A 26,351-nucleotide genomic window follows, 5' to 3' on the forward strand; every position below is an offset into this window, starting at 1 on the left:
ATCCTTCCAGGATCTCGTTTCAACAATCACAACAACACAACACACTGCTGTGGAGTCAGAAGCAACTCATAGCTGATTTTTCAGAGGAGTTTCTAGAGGTAGTAAATCACATGGAGAAGACTGCCCACCTTTCTCCCACGGACCTGAATTGCTGGTGGATTTGAACTGGAGGCCACCAGAGCTTCCTAACACCCAGGGCAGAGAAATAAAATTCTCCAGTTTCCATGAAAATGCAGTTTCTACCACTGATATTTCGGCAAAGTGTACATACACATTTAAACAGGACACAGAAAATGTAAAAATGCGTTGCTGTTGAGTCGAATTCATAGCTGATCCTCCAGCGGGATTTCCAAGACTCTAAACAGCACAGGAAGGGACGGCCCATCTTTCTCCTGTGGAGCGGCTGGCTTCTGAAGCGGCCTCTGGATTAACGGCACATCACCCTCCTGACAAGCCCACGAGAGCGTCCTCAAGACGAGAGCCAGCAGAGTGTGACTTCAGCTAATCCTACACCACTACCTGAAATGTCCTTCATAAAATAAGACCCGAAAACCTGCAAAGGGAAATGGAGAAACTAGCAAGTTTTTAAAATGCATACCTGTCCGAGTTTTCACAATTACACTCATGCGGCGGCGAACGGAATCAAAGTTCAAGGTGTGAAGAAGTTCGTACCTTTAAGAGAAGAGAAAGGAGAGGAAATAAGATATCTAGACAACACCTGAGGAAAAAAGGAAACCCTACAGAAACATCTTACGATCACACATAAAGATCTGGAACGAAGGAAAGACTCATCTTTGCAGGATGGTGGCTGGTTGTCTGCATGGCTGGAACACATGGCCGAAGACAACACTGTGAGCTAAGGGTTACCTACAGCCTCTCGTTAAGAGTCCTTAAAAGGTAAGGGGAGAATGCTCACCTAGGGATGGCGGGCGACAGCAAGGAGAGCTGACATGCCAAGTCCTAACTGGCGGGATTTAGAGCCAGCCCCACCCTGCCAATTATTTTACTACGATCTAGAGTGTGTAAGGTGTTGGGTAATAGAAGTGAATCTGCCTGAGACCCTTCCCTAAAGTGAGGCAGAGGGTGATAAGTACTGTCTTCCCAGTAGGCTAAGCACTGTTGCAGCCCAAGTGGGGTGACGTGAGAGCACGCAGGCAGGAACCTTGGTAGAGCACCAGAAGGTGTAACAGGATGAAGAAAGGGGGCAGGGATATTCCAAGTAGCCGGAAGGGCACATGTAAAAGCACAACAGGAGGAGAGAACAAGACCTATACGGGGTGTTTTGCCAAGGCCTCAAACAAGGTTGACAGGGGAATAGCAAGAGATGAGGCAGGAGAGGTTAAGAAGGGGCCATGAGCAGAAAACTTCGTGTTTCATGGCAAGATTTGAGATTTTTACCTGAAGGACAGGACAATGCTATTGAGAGGTTTAAAAAGAGGAAAGACAGGCTCAAACTGCGTGTGGCAGGCTGAGCGATTATTCATCAGACAAAAGACTACAAGAACATTTTAAAAAACTAATTAATAGAAAATGATTGTTAATATAATTACTAGAAAATTAAAAAGAATTAACAGAAAAACCGTAGGCAAGTATTTTTTCTTAAACAACTTGGATGCAAGGATATAAAAATATGACTATGTAGTTATGTAGTTACATTGACTTGTTTTGTTTTGGTTGGGAGCGAAAGGATTACTGACTTTCTGAGGTGTGTGCGCACATGTGACTACACCACCTCCTGTCAGTTTAAGCCATTCGCCTACGGCATCTTGCTTGGTGCTGGCCAGATGGGGGCGCTGCTGTGGAGTAGGTACAGTCTGAATACTGACAATGAAATTGGGGGTAGGCAGCCGACGGGTCTTCGGAGTATACATTCCCGAATGCCTCCATGTGGACGACAGGTTTCTAAGATGGATCTCATGAGATTCCAGAGGGTGGAAGTTCAGATGAAGAAATCCCAATTACTCAAAGGGCCGAAGTGCCATTAAGTCAAAGGGGCTTTGCTTATTGGGGTCTTTGTAGCAAAATAAAGACAACTGCGCCAGAGTACTTTCCCTGCAGTTCACCTGAGCATCTGGGCAGCACAGAGCTTCTGGTTGCCAGCCAAAGCTGCCATTACTGTCTGGGCTACACTGGGCTTGCCGTCTCGGTTCAGCTCTGGGCAGAAAGTGTTGTACATGATGATCCAGTTTTCTGACAGGATGTGTTAAGAGACCTGAAGGGCGTCTAAATCCTACAATCAAAGTCTATGCGGACCTTCATTCAAGACCAGTGGATCCATATGTGAATCAAACGGGTATTCTTTCTACCTCAAAGCCCAGTTCCTGCCATTTTATGAAAATGAATTCTCTTATACCAGCTGCATTTCCAGAAAACTCCGCAACATGAGAGCAGAGTCTGGTATTTACAGATGCATCCCATTTCCTTTGGTGTCCTTCCTGAATCTGTCGAATATTGACTGTGGAGTTTGGAAAAGAGAAACAACATACAGTGCTACTTACTCTTCTATTTCTTTTCTTTGGTTCTCTACTCTCATATGGCCATTCCTACTTCCTAAAAAGGTGAACCCGTACCTGTGAACAACAATGAAAAGCATCTTTGTTAGTCTCTAAACAACAATCGATTTCCCCTTGCACTGGAGTACTTGTTTATTCTTTCCTCTGCCTTCATATGATCTCATAGGCTATACTTCCCTTTATTGGCTGAGTTAGTAACATAGACCAAGTTAGTGCTCAGCTACAATCGAGGGAGAAGCAACTTGCAACTCCATGTCTGCAGCTAACTTGCTGGGTGACCTTTTACCCACTTCATCATCTTGGACTTCATGAGTAAAACTGGCCTGTCAGCAAATGAGGTCACATAACACGTGAGGAATAACAAATCAATGGCGTTGGTGGTATAGTGGTGTGCACAGCTGCCTTTCAGAAATAACCAGTTTGTGTACAAAAAGGTGGACTCTGTTACATGGTTTGTAGAATAAAATATGAACACAACAGCCTTTCCAGCAGTCCTACAGAAACGGTATTACAAGTTCTAGCCATGCACAAGTGTTTTCTCTTTGATCTTAGTTGTTTAGTTATTTGTCGAACTTCCAGAGAAGGAAGTCTGGTGCCCTTCCTACCATGAATTTAAACACAAACTTTGAAAAGAACAAAATGGTTCCCAAGTCCTGTGAGCTTGCTTTCTCCAGAGAAGGAGCAGCACTTACTTTTTAGCGCCTCTCACCAGTGCTATTTCATCTGGGGAAGAGGAGATATAGGTTAGTTCAGCGGATTCTGTAGCTCCATCAACAGCATCACTGGTTTTGATCTCTACAGTATGACACAGGCATAAAGCACGCAAAAAGAGCTCTTCTCGATTCTGCAGAACAGAAACAAAAGAGGGACTATAGTATTTTTTACTTCAATTACTCAGTAACTTAGTGAAAAGAGCACATTAATATGAGAGAATGTTAACTTCCAGCAAACTGAGTAAAAGAAGAGTCTAAATTATCTTTAAAAATTTTATTTCTTTTTAATTTGTGTGTGTGTGTACTGTCAAATCATATCTGACTGGTACAAGAGGAGTTGGCCCCTCCTTCTCAAGTACAGCATCTGGTGGATTTGAACCGCATACCTTTGGGACTGTAGTGCAGCTTCTTGCCACTAGGCCACCAGAGCTCCCCGAAGTGTCTAAATTCTTAAACAATGGGCTGGGGAACTTCCTAATACCTAACAGAGTCCCTGGTTCTCAGTGAGCACAGTCTAGGAGTCACATTAACATGTTCAGGGTAATGCAGGACAGCCACCTGATACCAAAGCAGTGACTTCTTCAAGGCCTAAGAGTTCACCCTGTATGTAACTGACAATCCAGCAATAGCTCAGGTGCAGGGAGGCTGGTCCATTTAATGCTTTGACACTTGTGGAATTTTTATGAGCCAGACAGATATTATTCTTGGAGGGCTAAATATTTTAAAAAGAAAAAAAAAAGCACACAAAAATCTTAAGTACACAGACAAGCAAAGTTTAGCCAAATGCCTGTCCCATGATTCTCTGAAGATGCAAATTCTACTTGTTGACAAATTCCAGAGGTATTAGGAAAACAAAGGTAAAATCAAAAGAACACACGACTATTCAAAGGTGTCTACTGGAAAGTTCTTTCTACTCTGCAGGGTTAACACATGCACTATAGAATAACATCTTGAGGTAAAATGCAATAGACAAACTACCACCTTATCTGCTTGTTCAAAGTATGCTAAGGGCCCATCAGTTTGGGAAACTCCATCAACTTCCTCAGTCACAGCTTTATACTTATGTCCGTCTATGCAGCATTCAATGAATTCCATGCTGTTTTCAGTAAGTGTTCCAGTCTTATCCGTAAATACATAATCCACCTAAAAACAAACAATACAAAACACATACATTTTAATTTTCTTCAGTGATCCATTTATAGTTAGCTGTAAGGCAGGCTTATTTTTACATCCACAGAAAATCACCTCTTCTGAGACTACCTGTCAAATGCCACGCAATTACAGAGAGAACATTATCAAACGAATGAGTATTTCTAAAGAAAATGAAATAATACCACGCACCTAAGACAGACCTACTCAATGACAAAAGAATAGGATAGAAAAACAATGTGGCTATTTATCACATTAAGAACACGTATACCATTTTTTAAATTGTGGAAAACATACACCTAACAGAACATTTCCCATTAACATTTTTTAAACAAACAATTCAGTGACATTAATCACACTGCACAACCATTACCACAATCTGTTTATAATTTAACAACAAAACTCAAAACATCCTTAAGAGAAGCTCAACAGTCCCTGAGCAATGGCTCCCCACTTGCCCCTTCCCACTTATCCCTGGTAACCACCAGCAAACTGTAATCTCTATGCATTTACCAGTTCTAGATATTTCACATATGTGGGATACTACAATTCTTTGTCCTTGGCAAGCTAACTCATTTTATTCAATATTATGCTTAAGAACTCTTCAAATCAACACTTACTTGTAAAGAAGCTACATTAAAAAAAAAAAAGTCAGTTTTCAAAACGAGAACTAGGATAAACCAATCAGTTAATTTTGCATACTCTCTGCCCGCCACCCCACCACCACTATAAGCTGTAGTGTGGATACCCATGAGACAAAAATACCTGACTAAAATGTAATGTAACTAGGAGAAAAATCCTAACAAACAACAATACTCCCCCACCCCGAACAGTACTATATAGAAGGGAAATGCACTGAATCTTATCATCTACACGAGTTAGAGCATGTACATGAAGAGGAAACTAATGATGTTAACAGCACAATCAGAGGCACAGTTAAATCAATAGTGATCAAAAAAGGACAATTAAAATTTCTTCCCCACATACTACATATATTTTCACTCACACCTCACAAGTTTATAATTATAGAATTTATAAAGATGGGTCAAAATACCTCAGCATCTTTCCACAGATAATAGGGGGAAAGCTACCCAAGACATTTTCCATGTAAAAGACCACAGTGAGCATTGCCACTTTATCGCAGTCTTTATCTCATCTCTATTTATAACATCTGGCTTTTGGAAACCCACAATTTCATCCTCTTTTTTTGGCAATTTATGCTTAAATAGTTAAAATTATGGGCTGACAGGAACAAGCATAAGCACAAGATTAAGGTTTTTATTATGTAAGGGAGAAAGAGATGAACTCCAGCAGTAGTTGCTTTCTAATTATTTTTCAAAGCCTTTCACGGTAGCGGCACTAGCACAAATATAGCATTCTGATCACCCCCGTTAGTCAGCCACGTTTGAAATCTTTCTTTAAATTAATCCAAATGGTCCTACTTGTGTATCATCTCAATTTATCCAGCTGAAATGATAGCTTTGGGGCTATCATCTCTTTTGGGTTTCTGTTAAAATAAAAATTGTTAACGCTCATTTCCCACTGAAGGGTGCTGAACCTCAAGAGCGACAGCTTTCACAAGATGAAGTGCATGCTGCTTGGTTCTATGAAAGCAGGTGTGCAGTGTGGATCAGATGTTCAATCTCGCAGGCGGAGGCCAACATACTGATGCAGTGGTTACCAGACTCTGATGTGCATCACAATCACCTGCATGGGTTGTTACAACTCAGATCACCGGATTCCACCCTCAGTTTCTGATTTGGTAGCAATCAGATGATAATTTGCATTTCTAGCAAGTTCTCAGGTGATGCTGATGCTGCTTGTCCCAGGATCACACTCCTGAAAGCCACTGCTCTAATATATGCCATGTACTCAGGAAAAGGCGACAAGGAGCCAGTCGTGACTCATATTAAAACATCCTATCCTATTTATCTAAAGGGGAGAAAGGGGGACACTACTGCCTGATTCTGAGTCTTTTTTTCCCCCTATAATTATATTTCATTTATTTTCATAAACATTTACAGAGATTTTGGGTTTCCATTCATTCCTTGTTGCACTATTCTCTCTACCCTCCTCCCAGTTTGTTCTTGTCCAAATGCCACAGTGCTTGTCAAAGCCAGTTCTGATTAATCTCCTTTGTCAGTGTGTCCTTTGCCATTCCCTATCACTCCTCCCTGAGAGAGACTTCACCCTGAGTCATAAGGAAAAGGGGATGGCGTATTCTCTTAGCTACTTCCTGCTGAAAAGGGACGCTGTGGGTTTCAGGGTGAAGGTCTTTTCTCACTACTCTAAAGGGCCCCTTTGGCAGTAGGAAACACATAGACTATTATGGAGATTGATTTTGGAATTTAGATGCACTCTTATTGATTGCGCTTGGCCGTACATGTTCATATCCTTGAAGATGTATCATGGGGGTGTTGCAACCTAGAAGACACAAATTTGACTAACAAGTTATAAGTACATGAGTCCAGAAATTATGGAAAAGTAAAAGAAAAGATTCTTTCATTGTTTTACAAACCCTCCCCCAGGTCCCCTCCACCATGGAGCCCTCGCTCTAGTCTCCTGTGATGACAGAAATACCTAGTTATATATCTCTTTTAAACAGTTTTCTCCCTCCTCTGTTTCAGTGCAGTATACATTATTGAACCCATCTTACTCAGTCTCTCCCCAACCCCAAGGACAGTCCCATTCTACAACAGTGGCATCATGTAATATTTGTCCTTTTGTGACTGGGATATTTCACTCAGCATAATGTTCTCCAGAGTCAACCATTTTGAATAATATTGTATGAGTTCCTTGTTTTTTAATGCAGCATAGTATTCCATTGTGCGAATATACCACAGCTTCTCTAGCCATTCGTTTGTTGATGGGCACTTAGGTTGTTTCCAACTCCTTGCTATTGTGAACAAAGCTGCAATAAACATGGGTGTGCATATATCTGCTTGGATGTCAGCTATGGTCTCTTCAGGGTATATTCCCAGTAGTGGAATTGCTGGGTCAAATGGTATCTCTATTTGCAACTTTTTGAGAAAGCGCCATACTGCTTTCCACAGGGGTTGCACTGATTCTGAGTCTTAAACATAGCTTTTCTCCTTTCAAAGCTCTGATAGCGCTGTGGTTCAGGCATTTCACTGTGAACCAAAAAGTCAGTGGTTCAAAATCTCTAGCCACTTCTTGGGCGGAATAAGAGGCAGTCTGCTTCGGTGAGAATTTACAGCATAGACATGTACTGCGCAGACAAACAACGTTACAAGGCCCAACATAAGGGAGGATCAACATGGAAAGAATTGAGATAAAGATAATAGGGCTAGGGAGCCCTGGTGGCCTAGTGGCAAAAAGCTGCACTGCAATCCAGAAGGTGCGTGGTTCAAATCTACCAAATGCTCCCCTGGAGAAGTAGGGGAAATCTCCTAATTTCCTCCTGTGCCAGTCGGATCTGATTCGACGCAACACAACAACATTTTTAAAAAGATAATTGGGCTACTGCAATTAGCAAATGGGAACTCACTCTCTCTCCCTCTACACACACACACACACCTTACACCTCCTTAAAAGAGAAAGAGGAGAAGGCGGTGGAAGAAGGAAGAGGAAATCACTAGGACAGTGGAGATCAGCGGATGGATGTGAGGGAGAGAAACAGGTAAGCTGCAGAAGAGACTTGAGACAGGGAGATAAAACTAACAGATCAATGGTAATTAATTCTATAAAACACAATGTACAGGAATGAAACAACACCTATGAATAACTGTATAGAAGTGAATGATAAAACAACTTTCCAGCTCCATAAACCCTACAGGACTGTACTACTCTGCACAAAAGTGCTGCATGAGACTTGACAGCGGTGGGTTTTTGGTTGCTTCCCCTTTAATGATGGATCTGAGTTTGCTGGGACATCTCCTCTATTAAGACTAGCTCAAGCCTATCATTTTGTAGACGGAAAACTAAACATGTGATCTTGTTGTAGGACAGAATCATCACTGAACTAGAGATTGAATATATGAAATTAATAATTTTGTAAGTAAAAAAATCAGAAAGGAAATGGGAAAGATCCGGTGTGAAAAACAATGTATATGAACTCTGTAAGCAAGTCAGTATAAAAATAAAAATTTTATTTAAATAATTTTCTTAAAAAGCAGCATTTTCATATGGCTCAGCCCAATGGCATGCTTAAGTCTTGGAGCCAATATTAAATTTATGAGCAAAGAAAAAAATTTCTCGATCACCTGGAGCTGAAAGCATTAGCCTTAATAATACCTACTGCATAACACTAAAAATTGTGAAAAATAATAAACTTGTTCTATGAGCCCTAAGATACAACACAGATGTTAATTGCTATTGTTGTTGTTGTTATGTGTCATCATGTCATTTGCGACTCATAGCGGCCCTATGTACAAGAGCCCTAAACGCCGTTCTATCCTGTGCCAACCTCGCTGTCTCAAACACATTCATTCCCACCACTCCACTCACAGAATCGATCCGTCTCATAGAGGGTCTTCCTCTCCTGCGCCGTCCCTCCACTCTCCCAAACATGATGTCCCTCTCCAAGGACCAGTATGTCAGACAAAGCTTCAGAATCCTTGACTCCAGGGAACATTCTGGCTTCACCCTCTCCAGGACAAACCTGTTTGTTCTCCTAGCAGCCCATGGTATATTCAACACTCTTCTCCAGCACCACAACTCAAAGGCATCAATTCTCTTTCTATCATCCCTATTCACTGTCCAACTCTCCGATGCATAGCACGTAATTGCAAAGACTACAGCCCGGATCAGGTGCACCTTAGTCTCCAGCCTGATGCCATTGCTCTTCAGTACTCTCGAGAGGTCTCTCACAGCTGATTTTCCCAATGCAATTCGTCTCCTGATGTCCTGGCTGCTGTTACCAAGAGTGCTGACTGTGGAGCCAAGCAAACTAAAACTGTTAACTATCTCAATCTCTTCACCATCCATAGTGATGCTGCCAATTGGCCCAGTGGTGAGAATCTTTGTTTTCTTGATATTGAGCTTCAATCCATATTGAAGATTGAAGTCCTTGACCTTCTGCAGCAAGCGCTTCAAGTCCTCCTTGGTTTCAGCGATCAGGGTTGTGTCATCTGCATAACGCAGGTTGTTGACGATTCTTCCACCAATCCTGATGCCACATTCCTCTTCATATAGCCCAGCGTCTTGGATGATCTGTTCTGCACAAAGACTGAAAAGGTATGGAGACAAAATACATCCCTGACAGACCCCTTTCTTGATTTTGAACCATCCAGTGTCTCCCTGCTCTGTTCTGACTACTGCCTCCTGGTCCAAGCATAGGTTTCGCATTAGCACGATCAAATGTTGTGGGATTCCCATTCTTCTCCGAGTCAGTCACAGCCTGTTGTGATCCACACAGTGTTGACTTAACCAAAATCACATACTCCTGGATTCTTTCCATTATCTCACATTCTGTAATGTTTCTGATTATGAACACACTGCTATGGTTAGAAGTGGTTTATATATTTCTCCAACTAGATGGTGAACTATTCGAAGATTTATTTTATGTAAATAAAATAATGGTAACTTCTGTACCTAGAACACACACGCAGATGCACAGCAGAACAGCAACAAATAGCAGACTGAATTGCTGGGACCAGAGTACTCATTCACATAATAAAGTTACACCATTAGGCACAGTCCTTGGGCTGAGATGGGACATGAAGCAGGAGGCTACTGTCACAATTTTTCCAAGGTGGACTGAAACCCTTTGGCCATCAAAAGGACTGAGGTTTGACCATGTAAGATCCCATTATGCTCCCACTGAAGGAAACCAATCGACTTCCTTTTGTTTCTCCAGTCAAACACTATCTCCAAAGTATCTCTTTTAGTGGGGAATGCAATACCAATATGGGCAAAGAGGTCAAGCAAGTGCCTGCAATACTACTGATGGAAATTGACAGTACTTGCAGTAACATAAAAAGTCCCACAGATCTTAAGTTATGACTCATCAGAGGGGAAACTAGGTACACTTCATTTTGTGCGTACCAATCCGTTAAATGCTCAACGACCTAAGAAACTATTTCAAGTCCTCTTTGCATTTTTGTTCAGGTCGTTTCTACACATCAAGCTGATAATGATGGTAAGCTATTTTTACACGATATTAATTGAAGTGGGGGTCTGGCTATTAACTCTGTAATTTGACTAAATGGCAATCACAAGCAGAAATGCGGGATTTGGTGGAGGAAGGAGGTGATAGCTGAAATGAAACAGGGAGCTTGTCTTTCACAGATCAAATTTACCAGATTACTCAAAGGTCTACTTTACTTTCTGTAGTGCTAATACAATCTAGATGGTAAGAAGACTGTGTTCCCATAGGTAGTAAGGAATCTGCTGAGGTGGAGATCTGTAAAGGAGACAAGATTCTCATCAAGTAGAACCTGTCGGGACACCCTGTCTGTCTCTACTGAGTATTGTATTGGCTGTGGAATGATAGCTGTTGTATTTGCAAGAAGAGGTGGGGTAGTCCCACACTAATCCTTCATCCTTGAGTCAGTTAATTCACAAAGGCAGGCACTACACACACACACACACACACACACACACACACACACACACACACAGAGACAGAGAGAGACAGAGAGAGAGAGAGAGAGAGGGAGAGAGGGAGGCACACCTGTTCACCATCTAGAGTGAGCCAATCACATAGGTAGGCAGGGAAAAACTTACCAGACATGGATGGTATGCTTAAGAGGAAATAAACAAAACAAAAAATCCTGCCGATTCAGGACTAGTATACTTCTGCTCAGTCAACTCTCTTCCTTCAGGGAAGGGGATTTTAAAAGGCTTAGGCCCACTCTGGCATTACCCACAAAAGAGTCTTTTGGGAATGATATTTAAGGGAAAAGACAATCATTCATCCACTTCTTGTTTCAACCTTCGTATTCCAGTGTCTTAACTTGGGGATATGCCATGATCTGAACACCAGAGTCCTGAGCTAAGGTCTGAATAAACGATCAGCTGGAGAACATTTTCACACTCACTTGCACTGCAGATGGCAAGAGGTTACTCTGGTTTCGGTGAAAGCTGTGCCATGAGCTGAAATGGTTGAGGGTCAATTCATGTATCAAAGAGAGAGCTTTGAGGTGTACATGCAAACTACACCATTTAAAACAACCGCGAGGACCTATTTCGTTCCATTAAGGGAATTTATATCCCCCAGTCTTTAGAAATGACAGTTCCACTGCCTTGACAGCCTAAATATCATGAAAATGAAACGCAAGCCAAAACCCCCCCACAGCCTGTGAAGATCATTACATGACACACTAAATTCAAACAAAGGGAAAACACTTTCTCAGTTCTGATAAGAAAAGCACCTAAAAGTCATCACTTGAGATTCACAGCTGGGCTGCACTGCATTGGAAAATAAATGTGCTTGCATTAGAAATGAGGTCACAGCCTGGGTTACATTGGAATAGGAGGCAAAAAGCATTTGGAGAAGTGCACGCCCTCACATTTTCCCTTCATTTAGATTTTTGTACTGGGATAAACAACTCAGCTTGCTAGGTCTATATTCCATCTGATCAGAAATGTACCCCAAAAAATGCCAATAGGACCACTCTGGTCAATTTTAGTCATGAAACAAAATGCATTTATAGAATGGCTCCATTTACTACTCCATATTCTAACTTCCAAATGGTTATAGATGGTAATGAAGAGTGGACATTCCTCTTCCAAAGCAATGCTTGCAATCTAACATCATCACCAGGTGAGTTCTGAAGATAATTTCTGAAGATTCAAATTCAATACACCATCTAGGACATTTCTCAAAAATGCCGGCAAAAGAATGGATGCAATAGCTATGAAAACTCTGCTTGCTTTCATTATATACCCGCACAAAGCAATTTTGTTTGAATCGTATTTCTAAATATGGTCACATATGTTGTTAATTCAGATAACGGAAACGAGATTTTTCAACATAGAAACCGACTTAAAATGAAAATGTATTCTAACCTGACCAAGTTCTTCATTAAGGTCTGATGTGTTAACCAGGGCTCCTTCATGAATTTCTTCATCATAAAAATCTTTATCCCATGAAATGAAGAAGGAGCCCAAGAATTTCTGCATTTCTACTGTGACATACATGGAGACGGGAATGATAAAGTTGAATAGAACCATAAATGACAGGAAGTCAGTGAACATTTTCAAAACCTAAAATAAAAGAGACAATGCATGAGGAGTAGATGCACAGTTCTGTTACGTAAGTGCAATATAAAGAGATTGTTAACTTTTATTTCAGTGCTAAAATCACTGCTCATGCTATAAAGAAATTCTTTTTTTTTTGCTATAAAGAAATACTTAGTGCACTATTTCATCATAATAAAAATTATCATAGTATATGAGAACAAGAATGCCCTCAAATTTTATCACTGTTCTTTAGCATATGAACCTTTCGTCATCACACTTTTTAAGTTTTCTGCTCCCTCTGAATATGAGCTCAATGTCTACACACAGATATGGACCACGGTCCTATTGTGGTATATTACAAGTTCATATTACGTTAGAATGTCACAGATTCTTGCCAAAGTGTTTAAAACTCTCAAATAAAGAACAAAACATAAGCATAGATGCCAAAAGTTAAGGGGGGGGGAAATCTTCAAAATATCTTAAAATATTTAATGGTTAAGCTACCATACAACTAGGGAGCTCTGGTGGCCTAGTGGCAAGAAGCTATGCTGAAATCCCGAAGGCATGTGGTTCAAATCCACCAGCTGCTCAGTGGGAGAAGGATGGGCAATCTTCTCCTGTGTGATTAACTGCTTCTAAAAACTCATCAGAGGGACAGCTATGGGTCGGTTCTAACTTGACGGTACATAGCAACCACACAACTAAAGGAAAACCTGAAAGCTAACAAAAGGCACTTCTGTAAGTAGCATTTCAAGAAATTGCAGCTTGTTCCCAAAGTGCTAGACTTAACATTCTCAGCAGAAGCTCAATTACCTTCAAAGTCTCCCGTTCCTTCTGGGTCTTTTGGTTATACCAGGGTTCATCATGATGTGGATTACTTTGCCAAACATACTTTAGGGTAGTGCACACTGCAGCCTTGGTCAGTAGTATAAACAAATACACAATCAGGAAGGCATTGATGGACCTGAAAAGGAAGAGATAATGGATTTTACAAACCAGACAATTTTTTAAGAGTTCCACTGGCTATTAATGGGAATGCTGGTGGCGTATTCCATAGCAGGGCATTGAGACACTAACCCAAATTCAACCCATCTCCAGTGGTTCAAATCCACCATCATCAGCTCTGCTGGAGAAAGATGAGCAGTCTCCTCTCATGTGATTGACAGCCTCGGAAAACTTCCTGGAGCTATGGCTCAAAGGCAATCAGAATGAGAGATTAACTAAATGCCGCAATTATCTAAAGCTTCTCCTATATATGTGACCACAGGGTAAACCTATGTGGGTGAATCCCTGTTATCACAACTGTAGAATTATTGCCAAGTGGCAGAAATGGGAAAGGCAATCCTGCCCGGTGTGCTGGTCAGTAATATGGTACTAAGTGTAAAAGCTGAGTAGTTTAACACAACATCAATAGAGCTCCTGGAAGGTGATGGACTCCAGGTTATTACAGATTAAGTACCGCGTGCTAACTGACGGCAGCACTGGAGCTCTGTCCAGTTTATTACAAATGGACACTCTAAAGCATACTGTGCTGGGCATTTTGTGGGGGGCAGTATATATTGCAAGGGGAAAGGATTTGGTGAACTCTGAGGCCAGTGACTGCGAAATGATTCAAGAGCTGGTCCTCGCACATGACCCCTGTCCTCGGCACTATGCCCCACATGGATGGGGACTGCAGATAAACTGGAACATGACAAAGACTTCTCCCCTTTTCCATGGCAATAAATCCAAGCACTGGGGTAGAATCAGAAAAGGTAGAATCATAAAAGAGACAAGGTGGAGTCGATTGCTACCACCAAGGAAACAGCTGGGACACTCCACAGGGCTGGTGGACTTCCGGGGCAGCGTCTACCATTACTTCAATAAGTTTGTAACGATACAAAACTACAGTGCCTAAATTTAGATTTTAGCTAATTCCCAAAGACAGAACTCCTTAAGCATTAATACCATCATTCTGGTTATGTGGGACACAGGGTGGTAAAGGTTATGTCAACCAAGGGTAGACTTAAAATATATAAAATATATAAATGCATTTTGGTCTCTTTTTCAGGGTCACACACTATTTGAACTGAAGGAGTAAATTACTTCAAAGTAATTTATTTAGTATGTTAACATTACGTTACAGAGAACGAAACAATGGTCCAGTAAAATGGTCTTTTAATATCTGGTTGTATTCTTTTGGATTTGGGGGGAGAACCACGAATCCATTCCTGTATCTGGTACTCAGTGTTTTCTCCCTTTAATTCTTAGTCTGGACATCACGTCCAGTCTTTGTTTTGCTGTTGTTAGCCTGGCTTTCTAGTGGTCTTCCCTTTATCTGTGTCATCTAGTGGCTAGTCCATTGATTCAGAGATTGTCAACTCCTCAGAGTGTGGGGTGGGGGACACAGTCAACATTTCAACCAAGTCTCAAGACTCAACTATTTGCTAGGCTGTCTTGGATCCCCCCAGGTACGTACATGGGTTTGTGTGTGCCAGAAAGGTGGAAAGAACTGAAATGCGGAAGACCTTTCATAGCGAGATCTCTTTTCCACCAACCAGCTAAACGGCTGCACGGTTTCCTGGCTCATCTCAGCTAGGCCCACAACCTGCTGGCGACCAAATCTGTGGGGTTTCTCCAGTTGTTTCCTACTGAGTTAACCACTTATAGCTAATAAAACTACTTGTTGTCACTTCTTGCCCTCAAATGAATCTGCCCCTTCTAGCAACAAAACAGCTGGTTTTCAGTAAAAATACATTTCTTTGTGACAGAGTAGTAAATGGGAGCGGCTCCAGACAAGAGGGCAAGAATAAAGAGTTCTCAATTCGCGCCTGCCTTTGCTTTTGTTATCCAGCCCTGCAATGACTGTAGTGGCATTTTCGGTCCACTTTTAGATTACGCTTTGTTGAGATGCTTTACCAACCTCTTCATACTGCCATAACCGAAACAGAATCCCTGTTGGAATGAGAAGCTTGTCTAAACATCTCTGAATGCTCACTTATGGCCAACTGACCTTTGACAAAGAGATTTTTAAAAAATCCATTCAACAGGGCAAAGACAGTCTCTTTACCAAATGGTGCTGGCAAAACTGGACATCTATCTAGTTGCATAAAACTGAAATAAAATCCATAACTTAATACCATACAGAAAAAGTAACTCAAGGCGGATCAATGACCTTGGTATAAAATCTAACACTATGAAGATAATCAAGGAAAAAAATGGGTGCAAACTTAGGAGTCCTAAGCTATGGACTATCAAATAGGACTGAAAATGTACTGTCAACAGAGGATAAGCTAGATGACTGGAACTTCTGGAAATGGATTTCTTATTCACATCTAAAGACTTCTCCGAAAGAGTAATAAGAAAACCTAAACATTAGGGAAAAATATCGAGCAATGACATGAAATTTATAGACATCTCTAACACCTCAACAAGAAAAGGTCAAACAGGTCAACTGCAAAATGATCAGATGACACAGATGGACACTTGACCAATGAAGACATTCAGGTGGCCAAAAACCACATAGAGAAATGTTCAACATCGTCAGCTATTTAACTCAAAATCCATTGTCAACGAGTCCGAAAGGATTCCGAGTTGGCCCTCCAGTGGGTTTTCAGAGGCTGTAAACTGCACAGGAGTGGAGTGTCCATCTTTCTCCTGAGCAGCTGCTGGCGGAGTCAAACCACAGTTAATGGTGTAACTCCCCACGGACTACACCAACAGAATTTCCAATAGCTACTGCTGTTGTTGTGTGCCATTGAGTCCGAAACGACTCACAGCTGGAGGGCCACTCCAGCAGGTTTTCAGAGGCAGTAAATCATATGTGAAGAGAATGGCCACCCTTCATTCGTGGAACAAGAGGTGGATTTGAACTGTATGCCTTTGGGATTGTAGTGCAGCTTCTTACTGCTAGGCCAGCAGAGCTCCCTGCAATAGCTACTGCTGTTGTTGTATACTGCTGAGTTAGAACCAAGCGACAGCTGACCTGCCGCCAGGTTTTCAGAGGTAGGTAGTTGAGAGAAGTAAATCAATAGAACAACGAGTTTCTATCATCTCATCCCTGCAAAAATAGTAATGTTCAATAAATTAACAAGTGCTGCTAAGGATGGGGACTACTGGAATCTTATACATTACTGGCTGGAATGTAAAATGGTATGACCACTATGGGAAGCAGTCTGCCAAGTCCTTAGAAAGTTGGGAGGACAAATATCACTTGATCCAGCAATCCCACTACTGGATATAAGTCCCAACGAAATAAGAATTGCAGCATAAACTAGCACCACTATTTACAAAAGCAAAGAGTTGGAAAAGAACCCAAGTGTTCATCAATGGACAAATGGCTAAAGAAAACGTGGTACATTCACCCAATGAAGTATTATGCATCACCAAAATATGATCAATAACTCACGAAATACTGCACAACATAGATGAAGCAAAATAAAATTATGCTGCACGGACAAGTCAGTTACAAAAAGACAATTATGGTCTAAGACCACTAACATAAAAAGTTGAAAAAAGATTTACACTCAGAATCAGTCTTGGGGGGGTAACAGGGATGGCACGGGAAAGCGAGAGGAGCAAAAATTAATACATAGATAAGTCAGGGGAAGGGAAAGGCAATATACAATATACAATAAGGCCTTAATTCATTACAGCGACCAATTATAACTACTGTTATAAAACAATATGAGTGATGTGTAAGAAAACTCAAGTCTGATTTGTAAACTTTCACTTATTTTTTTTGTCCCCAGATCCCTGGATCCTAAAGGTCTGGGACAGAACAGGAACAAATCAAAACAGAACCCACTGCCTTTGAGTCAATTCCAACTCAGAGCCACACTCTAGAGCAGAGAAGAACTACGCCTTATGGTCTCCAAGAGTATAACCTTTACAGAAGCAGAGCGCCACCTCTTTCTGCTGCAAAGTAGCTGGTGGGTTTGAATCACCAATCTCTGTGCCACCAGAGCTACTAAGAGCAGGGACAACAAATGTGAAATCTCTAAACTCACTGAGAAGTCTTTTGGGTGTTTGAAAGTGGACCCCTGGAGATGAATACTGGCAACCATGGAGAGGTTCAAGATGGCATGTGGCTTGAAAATAAGCCAAACCTTCAGTTTTTGCCAAGAGACTATCATCTATATTCTGGACTTTGCACATTGCAATTGAAAGACTCAAACTATTATTAGTTCCTGTAGCAAAAAGGCCTGAATCTATATTACAGTTCAAAGAAACTCATCTCCTGAAGAACAGTGTAAGTTTGACTAAGTAACCCAGCATCTCTGAGATCACTTCCTCAGCTGGGAAGTAGATAGGTTCATGGAAACTGCGCCATAGAGTTGTTTAGAGATTGAGAAAATCTGACATTCAAGTCACCGATTATAATTTCTGGGACACAGACGTGATCCAAAATGGTAGGTATGACTATTGCTGATGCTGTTTTTGTCATGGTATTCTCTGGAATCACTGGGAAAGTACCTCTTTAAGATCAGTAAGGACTAAAGAAATTGGAGTGTATACTAACTTTTCAACAGCAGATCGTTTCTGAGATTTCCCTTGGTAGTTCAAAGCCATTTTGGTTTCCATTCCAGTGTAAACAGCAACTCCTGAGGAACAACAAGATACAATGAAAACCAGGTTATAACTCAATTTGTAACTAATTCTTCACCCAGTTGGTTTTGATATTTTTATATCTATGAAAGGGGGCAACTCTTAAGCCCTCTTACACTCATCAGTTAGTATAGCATTTATAGCATAATTTAATTCTATGTAGTCTACTTGTCATAGTTTATGTAAATTCACCATCTTGTAAGTTTCTAATACCTTAAATATGCTTTTATTTAATATTGTATCAGCCAAATTAAATTTCTAGCATGTACTCTTTGTTCACTGCCTTTACAAAGCATTACTTCTGATAAGAGTATCTTAAAAATGATTCACCATATATCTTCTTGGTATTTTTTAGTGTAGCTCCTTTCAGCAAGAGATTTTCAGGTCCCAAAGACCTAAATAAAAGATAAACACAGCTTATTAAAACAACTTACACATATCATCATCTCTTAGGACACATTTCACACTGGCACGTATCTATGTCCAAGGGGATCAGATCCGTCTACTTATAGCACATGTGAATTCCCCAGGACAAGCTCAAGGACCACCCTGCTCTGAAGTTACCTGAGGGTACAGCACAGATGGAAGCACAGTATGAAAGTAGCCAACAACACACAGACAGAGAGAGATGCACAGAGATAAAAGGATTCTAAGTCACAGAGAGCAAGAGTGAGGAACAGAGTGACAGATAAAAGAGACTGGCACAGTCAATGTCAGGTGAGAAGAAACACTGACACATTTCTAGAGAAGAGACTGACTTCTAGGGGTTCATTTGGCACCTTGCAGTTATTTGACTCCCTTTTCACTGTGTCTATAAAGGCCAAGTGGAAAAGCTGAGATAATGAACTAGACTGGAGAAGAGGGAAGGGAGCAGTTCATTTGGTTATGATCTATCCACTTACATATCCCTTTATTTCATTTTACTTCAGTCCTAACATTGTACCCACTACCTAGTACCCAGCTCCCTTCAACCACTGTTTGTTCTCCTAGTATATACTTCCAACACTGCCAGCCAATGAACAATAAAAACAGTGGTCAGAAAAGATCTGCAAATACCAAGGGTCTGAAGCTCTGACACTCTGTTAACCCTAGATATCATTTCCAGCACCCTGCCACCACACCCTCACCCTGCCACACATGTTTAGAGACCTTAGCCAATCATTTGATTAGTTTAGACCTGCTAGCGTCTAGTTACTCCAGGTTTATTCACTTTCACAACTCTTTCTAAAAAGAGAGAATTTGACTTCTATAGCGAGCTTAAGAGCGAGACATACCCCCAAAAAGACAGAAAAAATGAGTAACTAACCTGGCAACAGCCTCAAGACTATTACTATAGATACTGATTCGCCCAACAAACCTGTAAAAAGAACATAATAACACATGGGTTTTCTATCTCCAGATAAATTCCAAATACCACAAATATGGGGAAGGACAGAAATACAAAGAATGCAAAAAAGAGATCCATGACTCTGAATTAACTAGAAAATTCTGTCATGTTTCTGAAGCAACTTTGAAATGATAAGGTAACACTCTAACCTGGTTTTTAAAGTAATATACAGCTTATAAAATTTTTGTAAAAAGATCTTAAATCGATCCTGAAATTCCACCCAGCACTGAGCATCCACAGCCTCTTCTTTCTACTTTAATATTAATAATACGGCTCCTAATTTAAATTCATGAGAAGAAAGCTTTCTGGTGTTTGGACCTTCAGAACCGTGGTTCATTGCTTCTTACACTTGAGCACACCCAGAATCACCTGAAGGGCTTGTTAAACCACAGACTGCTGAGCCGCGCCCTGGAGCTTTTCAGTCAGGTGCGAATTTACAATTCCAAGTTCCCAGATGGAGCCAATGCCACCAGTCAAGCGGCCACTCCGTGAGAGCCACGCCAACAGTCTCACAGCACGAATCTGGATGACAATGTTGGACATTTCTCACTTCTATCTTGAAGCTGATCTCAATACCGAGCTGTATAGTAACCACAGCAAAAACACTTGTGGATTTACTGTGTGCTTCCATTTCTTCAGTGAAAGGAGGCAACCAAGGCCTAAACTAAACGTTACAAGTGCTTTAACAGATTATAAGGAGAATCTGGTTGTTTAATTTTTGCTAGAAAAAAAAAAGAACAGTTTTAGATGGCTACCACATACAGGAAGTGTCCTTGCAGAGGAAAGTCTGCTTAGCCTTTCATCATATGACTGCACCAGTACTGTAGGAGGGGCAGGTGATAAACTGATGGGAGAGGAAGCCATGTCCTTGTCCTCCCAGGGCTCGCAGTCTCCAAGGCAAGACAGAAACGTGAACAAGTACTTGTAGTGCAACTTCTTGGCACGAAGAAGTTGATAAACAGTGTTCTGAAGGCACAGAACAAGGGCACCATATCTCTAGTCAAAGGAAATTTAAAAGAATGTTTCCTTCTTCTTTATATATTAAGGGCAATGACGATTTGGGAGTTTCCTTCAGAAATATACAAAGTGTATGTTCTTTTCTAACTCGGGTAGAACCTGTTCCTTCCCTTTCTGCTCTTCCAAGGGTCCCGCACCTCTCCCTACATACGCACCTTTACACTCTGGCACCCCCATCTTGTTCATTCTAGGCCTGGCATTACTGCTTTGTTATCTCTGCTCACTGCTATCTCCTCGTGGGCAGAGAATAGAACATATGCTTCATTTTTGTAGACCTAAATCCCCAGTTTCAAGGTGAGTACAGACAATGAAGGAAAACAGCAATAATGGGAAGATACAAAAGGAAAAAGGCTTTGTTTCCTCACTCTTCAGCACCAATGGGAGCCACATCCGAACACTCTGTACCCTATCAGGACCAAGATGGCTGGCATGGGGGATAGATGCCATCTGTAACAGTGGACAAGAATGAAATTAATTGGTGCACGTGGGGATAATAAAACCTGTTCACTCTACCTTCATTAGCACTGTGATCTCACCAACCAGTCTTAATTAAAATCAAATGCCAAATATCTGACAGCCCACAAAGACTGGTAATGAGTAAACCTACCCCAGGGTGCCAAAGCATGGTAGAACGGAGGAAATGACATCATTTTACTGATCCCTCAACTTAACTGTTTGCCATGGACAAGAAATAGCCTACATGCTATTTATATGTCAGTTCACCAAGATCATCATAACAAAGACAGTGTGCTGACTAACTGGAAATTAGCAAATAGTCACTTCTTTCTTTAATGCTGGATGACTACTGAAGGGTTTATTTTGGTTTTAATTAACTCTGGTAACTGCATCCGTCTGACCGAGCCTTATGGGAAAAAAATCTTCAAATCTGATAGTTGTCCATATTCACAAATAATAAAACCACAAGAAAAACCATCGGCAAGATGCCTTGGCTCACAATGAATTTATCTAGGGCTGGTAGTGAACAGAGCTGATTTGATTCATTTCAGTGCCAGAAGGAAGGAACATGCTCATAAAAACACAAATGAGAGTAGGCTGGTAACTGGTGGGCGTTTCTGTGCAACACTGCTGGCGAAGAGAAGCAGAGCCAACGGGTAGCATTCACAGGAAACCAGGTCACCCTTACTTGTAGAGGTCGGGTTGAGGCTGTTCACATTCAATTGCTGCTCGAAGAGTATCAATGGATTCTGCTGTACACAGTGCAATGGTATCTCGTACTGCATAATGTGTCTAGATGAGAGCAGAAGGAAAAAAAAAACCAAGGAAAGTGTTTCTTTTCACCGTCGTACATGATTCCAGGAACACTCTTATGTTTTATGCATATTTCCCACCTAAATATATTTTATTGCATTATTCTTAAAATATATCACAGATAACTAGAAAACCATTCTGCAAGGGAATTTCAAAGCTAATTTAAAAATTCAGAAGAGTTTTTTTTAATACTGACAGCTGAGAAGATTCCATTTGCAGCATGCATATTGTTAGCTAAAAACCCCGCGAAATACACAATACTTATTTTTATGTCTTTTTATGGAACTGAAACCCAATATTTTGCTCAGCACACTAACTAACCATGTAAATATACACATATGAATTGAACACAACCCTTTCAATCTAAAAATGTTAAAATTTTTCCAAGGGAAAAAAATGATGAATATTTCCATTGTACAAATAGCATAATTAACGATCTTGCAAATGTTCAAAGTGCCTGCATTTCCATCTAGCAGTAGGGAGGGAGATGATGTCGTTTGCTACAAGCACAATAGTCAACTACTGTACATCATGAAAGGAGTTGTGTTAGTGCCGTGGCAAATGCACTGGTTGGTGGTTTGAATCCACTCCTCAGAAGAAGGAGTTGCAGTTTGCCTCTAGAAAAATCTACAGCCCTGGTCCTACAGGTTTGCTAGGAGTTGGAATAGAGCCAATAGCAGTAGGTTTGGTTTTGGTTGTGTCTATTACTCACTTGATTAATTCACCACTCAAAGGCGATTCCAATACTCACAAATCATCAAGTAAGGGTTAATTCAGACTCAAAACAATATATAGATTATGCAACTGGAAAGCTGTCGCCAGGGACTGTGGGGAATATAATGGAATTGCTGTAAATTTCAAACTATCTCCTGATCTTGAAAACCCCTGTATTTTTAGCTCATTTTGTCAGATCAATTTATTTGATAAAAGAAGGTACTTCACAGCTTTCTTCATTTAAACAAATGTTTCCCTTATTAGGGAATTTTTAAGTAGATCTTGCCGTTTTTATTTCGACATTCCTAAAATAGTATTTTCTTTTTTACAATTAACTAGTCCACTCCCATGCTTTCAAAGTACAGAATTTGTTATGTCACAGGTAAGCAAATGCTTTATTACATCCTTGGTCCAGAGCTTCAACTCTGGGTAAGTTAAACAAGCAGAGGAAAGCCCTCCAAGGACACATCCAGAGAAGAAAGCATTAGTGGTCCTACTTACATGGATCTATCTTCATGCCCTGAGGAGCTCTGGCTGACGGCCAAGGCCCACAAAGTACCAGGAAACCAAGTCATCCCTCAGTTTAAGCAAATCTAGTTTAACAAGTTTATAACTTTTTCCAGCTGCAACAGGATAAGCATTGGCTAAAATACACCCTACGGTATTAAAAAAAAAACCCTATCAAATTACTTCTGGTTATATTTCTAATGTTCCAGAAATAAACATTTTCTTTAATATCCAACACTTTTAAAATAAAAGCAGATCAAACTGTAAGGTCAGAGCGCACAGTTATTTTTGTAGTTATACATTTACTAAGAGTTATTATTCTCATTTTAAAAATCCTAAAGAAAAATGTTAGCTGGATTATGGCAATGATAAATGCAAGCCGTGCTATAAAATTCATGGTGATTTTTATTGGAAGCATGGTTCTTCCCACCCAAACATTACTCTGAACCCCAAAAGCCAAGTATTCGTTTAGAAATCCTACATGCATAGGAAAAAAGAAGGTAAGAAAAGGTGGTAGGTACCAGTATTGTTTAATTAACTGTCGGGACCTCAAATGTTCTACTACCTTGCAATTGGATTCCCCATCGAGACTGGCCGTAGTGACATAACAGGTTCCATCACTGGTGCCTGATGATAAAAGAATAAGATCACAGGGAAAGGTTTCATCTGCCCGCACTTCTACTACATCACCAACCTAGAAGGGAGAGGGGGGGAAAAATTCTTAAGGCCAAACAAAGAATCCATTATAACTGTGTACTTCACATTACTCTTGGTCTAGGCTTATGAGAGGCGCACAGCAGTGTCTCATACTGTATGCAAGGTGGCAAAATAACTTTTGCTCAGTATTCAGAACCGTCTTTTAGGTCACACTAGCTTATGATGTATTCATTTTACCTTGGAACAGAATTTTAACCTCTAATAAGTGAATCAGTTAGGCACCCCATAGCCTGGCTCCTCTAGGATTTTTGGCATGAATGTTTACTAAGTCAATGACTTTACTGCTTCATGAAAGAATCAAGAAAGTCTACATGTCACAAGTAGGACAATTCACAAAAGTTGAGCAGCTTCACTCCCCCCTCTGTATTATGTGTATTTCAACATGTTTTGCCTTCTGTGTATCAACAGCTGTGATCGCTGGGTGTGAGTTCTTCCGTGTTCGGGTCCATTCTTAATGTTAAAAAGTCTTCCTTATAATACGGGAAAAATACAAACTAATGTTTCCTACAGGTCACTTTGCCGTAATTCTGCTGAGATTCGAAGATTTAACACAGCAAAGAGATACCATTTCCTATCACCAAGTATTCCAATTTCATTCAAAATGCAAGAGAGAGGCGATCATGTACCACATCTATGGAGAAGAGAACTCATACTGAAGAGAGTAACTCATTATGGTTAAAAGCTGGGGTCCTTTAACCTGCCTTCACGTCCCAGCTCTGAGACTTAAGTCCATGATTTGTTAAGTGCTTGAGATGGTAACAATGACTTCCCAAGACACATACAGGGCATTAGGATGGAATTAGGATGTAGGTATTTTATTTCATTTAGCAAAGTACCTGACACACACTAAACATCTTGAAGGTGTTATGATTTTTATCAATACTCTGAAACTACTTTATGCCCAATTTACAAACAGTAACATTCTCATTTGCTTGTCTTTAATTTGTTGCTGTTGTGTGCCATTGAGTCGGAACTGACCCTCCAGCAGGTTTTCAGAGGCAGTTAATTGCATGGGAGGAGACTGCCCATCCTTCTCCCACGGAGCAACTGGCCGATTTAAATCGCGAGCTTTCAAGACTGTATAGTGCAGCTTCTTACCACTAGGCCACCAGAGTTCCCTACACTTCACAGTAGGGATTTAACATAAGTTAGGAAAAAAACATTTCCTATCTTAAAAGACTTGTTCCTTAGCTGTAAAACAAATCAATTACAGTAATCTTTAATGTGGAAGACTATAAAAGAAATCATCTGCTCCAGCACTTCCTAACATATTTTACACCATGGCACTTAGAGAAAACAAAATCCAACGCTACTGTTCAGGACCCTCAGGTAAAAGGAGGTGACTGTAGGTGGCACAGATAACACACTTAAGGAAGGGACTGGTATTTCACACACTGGTGACAAACTGGAATAAATGAAATAGCTGCCTTCTACTTAACTACAAAATTTAGCAGATAAAAAGAAAAGACAATTTTAAGAGCTGGTCAGGAATTTTTCTTTCTTTGCCAGTATTAATCAGTGGCCAAGAACAACAGTGTCAATAATTTGTAAATAATATTCTATTATGTTGGATATTTTCTTCCTTAGTTACATAAACACTTATGTTGCTTACACACAACCACAACCTATGCTTAAATGTTCAAAGAAAAATAATAATGCCCCAAGACATCTTGGAAGAAACAATCACTCAGAGATTGGAAGATGGTTCTCAATCCCAGATAAATGCAAATCACTTAAAGGGCACATCTTCCACAACATAATTCCTTTACAAATGGAATAGAAGGCCCCGTGCCGGTGGCCCGGTAATCAAGCAGGGCTGGGTTCAGGCTTCATTCTAAAGACAATGGGGAATGGCAAAGGATTTTTAAAGGAAGGAAATGATATATGGAGGCTCAAAGCACAATTTCCAACAGATTTATCATGTTTGATTCCCTGTGGAGAATTTGCCTTTTCACCCCAGAATCTACAATTTAACAAGCTCTGCAATGGAAGCCTTACACATCCCCAGGTGATACTTGTATAGACATAAACTGGGTAATCTACAAAATCCTTAATTTTCTTTAGTTGTGAGAGAGCTGATGTTGCAAAGCAATCAAGGGAAGCCAGACTGAGAGGGTGATAGTCCTTGAGAAGAGACAAGGCCATGGGTTGTTTCACAACTAGCACAGGAGGAAGGGATGGTGGCCAGAACACTTGGGAAGTGGAGAACAGGTGGAATTGTTCCCAATTCTTAAAGGCTGAGTTTGAACCAATGCAGCACCTTAGAAAGGAAGGGTGTCCAAGAGAAAAGGGGAGGCCAGTTCTTCTGAAAAGGCAAGACCACGTGCCTACGAGTCTTACTAGGTGAGAAAGAATGAGAGCAGGAGACCGGAAAAGAGTCCACACCATCTTCTCTCTTATGTGGCAAAAGTAATCTACATGTAGGAAGAAAGGCCCAACAAGGTCCTTCCCAGGAGGAGTCGACAGGCAATGGCGCCTATTGCTGGAGGACAGGTAGAGAAGCAAAGAGAAAAGTCAATTCAAACCAGGATTGCCATAGATAGGAGGCAAAGTTCAAGTGCCGCCGAGGTGGCCAGGGATACAGAGAAAGTCCTACTCCTGAACTCAGGAACAAAAGACTTGCAGGATTTTGAT

General features: G+C 40.8%; 1 protein-coding gene across 1 annotated transcript in view; it reads right to left on the reverse strand.

The window, feature by feature from the left end:
- ATP11C (ATPase, class VI, type 11C) overlaps positions 1–26,351 on the reverse strand; it is a 106,476-nt gene that overhangs the window by 45,495 nt on the left and 34,630 nt on the right. Inside the window, 11 exon segments of the mRNA XM_006881898.1 lie at positions 599–672; positions 2,499–2,570; positions 3,206–3,357; positions 4,208–4,369; positions 12,347–12,544; positions 13,334–13,484; positions 18,021–18,102; positions 18,437–18,501; positions 19,413–19,463; positions 21,655–21,758; positions 23,566–23,694. Of these exon segments, the coding sequence (XP_006881960.1) occupies positions 599–672; positions 2,499–2,570; positions 3,206–3,357; positions 4,208–4,369; positions 12,347–12,544; positions 13,334–13,484; positions 18,021–18,102; positions 18,437–18,501; positions 19,413–19,463; positions 21,655–21,758; positions 23,566–23,694 (1,240 nt within the window).

The sequence above is a fragment of the Elephantulus edwardii genome, unplaced genomic scaffold, assembly GCF_000299155.1.
Source record: "Elephantulus edwardii isolate Elephantulus edwardi_28Jun2011 unplaced genomic scaffold, EleEdw1.0 scaffold00016, whole genome shotgun sequence".
Taxonomy (NCBI): Eukaryota; Metazoa; Chordata; class Mammalia; order Macroscelidea; family Macroscelididae; genus Elephantulus; species Elephantulus edwardii.